We start from the raw sequence: 4,105 nt of genomic DNA, 5'->3' as shown, positions 1-4,105 counted from the left end.
TAGTCTAAACATATTTGTTTCTTAAGTGCAGCTATTATATCTTTTTTTAAAAAGTAATAGTGACTTAAAATTTTTAATATTTTATCATACAGATAGGAAAAAGACAAAAATAAAAGGGAAACTGTTTTAAATGACCCACAATCCCTGTTGTTAAGTATTTCCATTCTAAACAACATTTTGGTATATCACTGTGAGAGATTTAACTCCATTAAGGCAACGTAGATTTTTGGCCTATTTTGTGTTTGTGTTTTAAACCTGAAAACACCCCGTGTTGTCATTTAAGGTGACCCCTTCATCTTACAAATATTGAAATTGCAACCCAGAGAAATAAAATTACTTGAGAAAGGTCATTTTGGGGGTTGGAGTGAGGACTGGGGTTTGATCTCTGATCTCCAGCACTGAAAAAGAAGTCTTCTTCTGGACAAAAAAAAATCATACTCATGTTTAACACAGTGCAGTAATTTTATACTTTCACCTTATCTATGATTTCAGCTATTTCAAAAATCTATAATCTGCATATATCCTTTAAAAATATATAGATTTCTAGGGTCAGCAAGATGGCTCATCAGGTAAATATGGTTGCCACCAAGCCTGACAACCTGAGTTCAATCCCAGGAACCCATATGGTGAAGGAGAGAACCGACTCCCACAAGTTCCCCTCTGACTTCCATATGAGCACTGTGGTATGCACATACAAACACACATACACAAAAAAATAAAAAAATAAAAATATGGATTTCTAAACAGGTAACACCTAATGGATTTTAAGTTTTGCAAAGATTTGTTCATTGCAACTTTAGTCTCTATTTCAAGAAGTTATCCCATTAATTTACTGATGATCCACTGAACTTTTTTTTACCATCACTGATAGTTATATTTACCTTTAGGAATTGGCTTAGATCTCTCCCTGAGCATCTTAAATGATCTGAAACATTTCCTTCTATCTTAAACTTAGGAGTCAGCAAACCTTCTCCATAAAGGCCAGACTATAAATACTTTAGACTTTGTGGATCATACAGAATGATACCCTACTCTGCCCCTAGAGTGGAAAAACAGCAATAGACAATAGGTCAGCAAATAGTGCAAGTGTGTGCTAATAAAACTTTGTTGCACTATGTAACAGGTTAGAATTTGACAACCCCCAACCTAAAACATAATGATCAGTCCCATAAAATTCATTATGATGATTATGATCACTGAAATGCTAGAGGGTAGAACCTGGGGCCTTGTGACTCCTTCAAAAACACTCTGTCACTTAGCTACTTCCCCAGTGCCCAAGCCTCATATTTAGAGTATACTATCTGCCAAGACCTTTTATCCTCAGTGTTCTCATTCCTAGAGTTCCTAAGAGAGGACTCAAAAATCCAGTCAATTTGCAGCAACTCTGATTCACCCAGCTGGTCCTGTTGAACTTTCACTCAATCTCTTTTCATCAGTAAATACTCCATAAAATTTCAATTTATGTGTATTAAATGTTATCGCAGTTAAGAAATGACTTGTAAATATTCATGACCTCGACCTAATCATGAGAAAAACACCGACAAAAACAAATTGAAGGGTATGCTACAAAACACCTGATGAGCTTCATTAGATGTTGCTGTGGATATTGGGAGATTATTCTTTGTAGTTATAACAGTTAACAAACATTTCTGTGGGCTTGTCTACATGTTTAAGTTCCGGTATCAGACCCCAGTGAGTCCACCATCAATCAAGTGCAACTCTAATGCCAGTGTTAGAATTCCTTATGAGGAGGGTTGCATGACGGCGCTCCTGTTGCTTCTCTCTGCAGACATTGAAGGATGCCACAATAACAATGGTGGCTGCAGCCATTCCTGTCTTGGGTCTGAGAAGGGTTACCAGTGTGAGTGTCCCCGGGGCTTGGTTCTGTCCGAAGATAACCACACTTGCCAAGGTAGAGCAAGGTTTGACTTCTGACTTACACTTCCTCCCCTCTCTCCTCAAGAATGTCAAGACTTATCTTTCAGTACACTGACTCTTGGAGCTTTGTGTCACTGAGTCATCATTCAGGAATCATTCAAAAGAGAACACCTCAACAGGGTGTGCTCATACACATCTGCAGTCCCAGCACTTGGGAGATGGAGGCAGGACCACATGGGCCGATCTGGATACATAGGAAGACCCTATCTCAAATAGAGATGGGTTGAGGGGATCTTTTATGAAAAGCTAACTTTACTGTTTACCGTTGATACTCAGGCTTATTGCCACAGCCCTTGATGAATTGTTCTAATTTCTATAGCTAACAGTACAAATGATACTTGATTTGGAAGTGTAAGACACTGTAGTGCTCATTCTAACACGGTTTTTTAATATTTTATTATTTTTTATATGTGTGTGTTGCCTGTATGTATGAAAGTGCACCTGTGTCATGCAATGCCCACAGAGGTAAGAGGGCATTGGATCCCCTGGAACTGGAGTTATAGATGATTGTTACCTGCCATGTGGATGCTGGGAATAGAACCCTGGCCCTCTGCAAGAGCAGCCGGTGCTCTTATCCACTGAGCCATATCTCCAGGCCTCTAACAGGGTTTTATAGGGTTGAAACTAAGTTGATTCCCTGGACCATGGATTTTTCCCCCATCGACAGTCCTCTCAGAGCTATTTTCTGAAAATCTAGTTCTTGGTATATGGAATATTAATTCCATCATCCAGCCAATAATCAATGAGCTCTTACTTCTGATTTCTTTGTACATTCCATTGCCATGATATGTCCTCACAGATTGGACTCTGACAGTTCCTGAAGTATTCTTTTCAGAGTGTTTACAGAGTCTGAGAAAGTGAACATGGGAAAGCTAAGAGAAAACAATCTTTTACTTTTTATTTTTTTGGTCTTTTTGAGACAGGGTCTCCCTGCAACCCCAGCTGTCCTGGAACTCACTATGTAGACCAGGCTGGCCTTGAACTCTCAGAGATCCACCTGCCTCTGCTTCCCAAGTTCTGGGATTAAAGGCGTGCGCCACCACACCCAGCCGGAAAACAATCTTTTTTATATTAAGTTAAAGTAGAATTTATAATCAGAGTTTGTTTACTGAGCAAGGCAAGGGCAATCTGGAAGGCTTCCATGAGTGCACTACCACTGTGTTTATTACCTGTGTTTTATGGGGCAGTAATTAAAACAAAGCAGTACTCTCGTGTCATTTAAACCTGGATCAAAGCAGTGCCTTTTCTGTACTGCCAGCAAACTGTGTTGGCACTAAAAGTTAATCCTTGAGGTATTTCACTTCGTGGGTTATATTACCATGCCCTGAACAAATGTTTGCTGAGCTGAAGCTTGATCACAGTATTTCCTGTCTGAGGAACACTTTGAGGAGCATTATTTGGCCATAATCTTGGGAATTAGGAATGGTTTTATTCAACTTGTTTTGAGCCCATTGATTTCCTGGAGGAAAGAAAAGAGCAGGTGACATGAAGGAGAGTGGTTCCCCCAAAGCCTTCCTTAGCCTTTCTCCCAATCCAGGTTTCCTATTCTAACGGCAGCCTCCTTTCACAGTTCCTGTGCTGTGCAAGTCCAGCACCATTGAAGTGAGTGTCCCCCGAGAGCTGGTTGGCGGCCTGGAGCTCTTCCTGACCAATACCTCCTGCCGAGGAGTGTCCAACGGCACCCATGTGAACATTGTCTTCTCCCTCAAGACCTGTGGCACAGTGGTTGATGTAGGTTCTTCTTGTGGACACTTGGGGAATGACCAAAGATACTTTAAGCTTGGGAGGTAGTTGACAGGGGAACACAGTGTGGCTTGTGTGGAAAAGATAACTTCACACAAAAGAACTGGGCTCAGAACATCTTTTGTCACCATTGTAGTCCTGCCACCATGAGGTATGGGATCAAGAATTCTGCCTTTCCTGTTCTCATCAGGCCAGAGTCACCTGAATGCATAAATACCTTCCTACATGAGCCCACATGAGTGGTATCAAGAGGCAGACCACCTCCTCTTTAACTTGTTTTCAGTAGCTAATGAGAGATTGTGATGAAGTGAGTGAGTTCAGACATGGATTCAGGCTGAGATCAAGGGTTTCTTTTTTTTTTTTTTTTTTTTTTTTTTTCTCAAAACTTTCTGAGGGCCTCTTGTGTAGAGTCAAAGGGGCAATA

General features: G+C 40.6%; 1 protein-coding gene across 2 annotated transcripts in view; it reads left to right on the top strand.

The window, feature by feature from the left end:
* The window catches only part of Oit3 (oncoprotein induced transcript 3), a 23,591-nt gene that overhangs the window by 9,964 nt on the left and 9,522 nt on the right, over positions 1–4,105 (top strand). The window contains exons 5-6 of one of the 2 annotated variants that reach the window (XM_008836621.2): positions 1,790–1,912; positions 3,509–3,669. In XM_008836621.2, coding sequence (XP_008834843.1) covers positions 1,790–1,912; positions 3,509–3,669 — 284 coding nt within the window. The remainder of the gene's footprint in view (positions 1–1,789; positions 1,913–3,508; positions 3,670–4,105) is intronic. The other variant, XM_029565141.1, reaches the window with a different exon arrangement.

This window comes from Nannospalax galili, unplaced genomic scaffold (genome assembly GCF_000622305.1).
Source record: "Nannospalax galili isolate Female #2095 unplaced genomic scaffold, S.galili_v1.0 scaffold1437, whole genome shotgun sequence".
NCBI classification, from domain to species: Eukaryota; Metazoa; Chordata; class Mammalia; order Rodentia; family Spalacidae; genus Nannospalax; species Nannospalax galili.
Note: the sequence above shows the minus strand (reverse complement) of the source record. Positions and strands in the feature narration are given on the sequence as shown.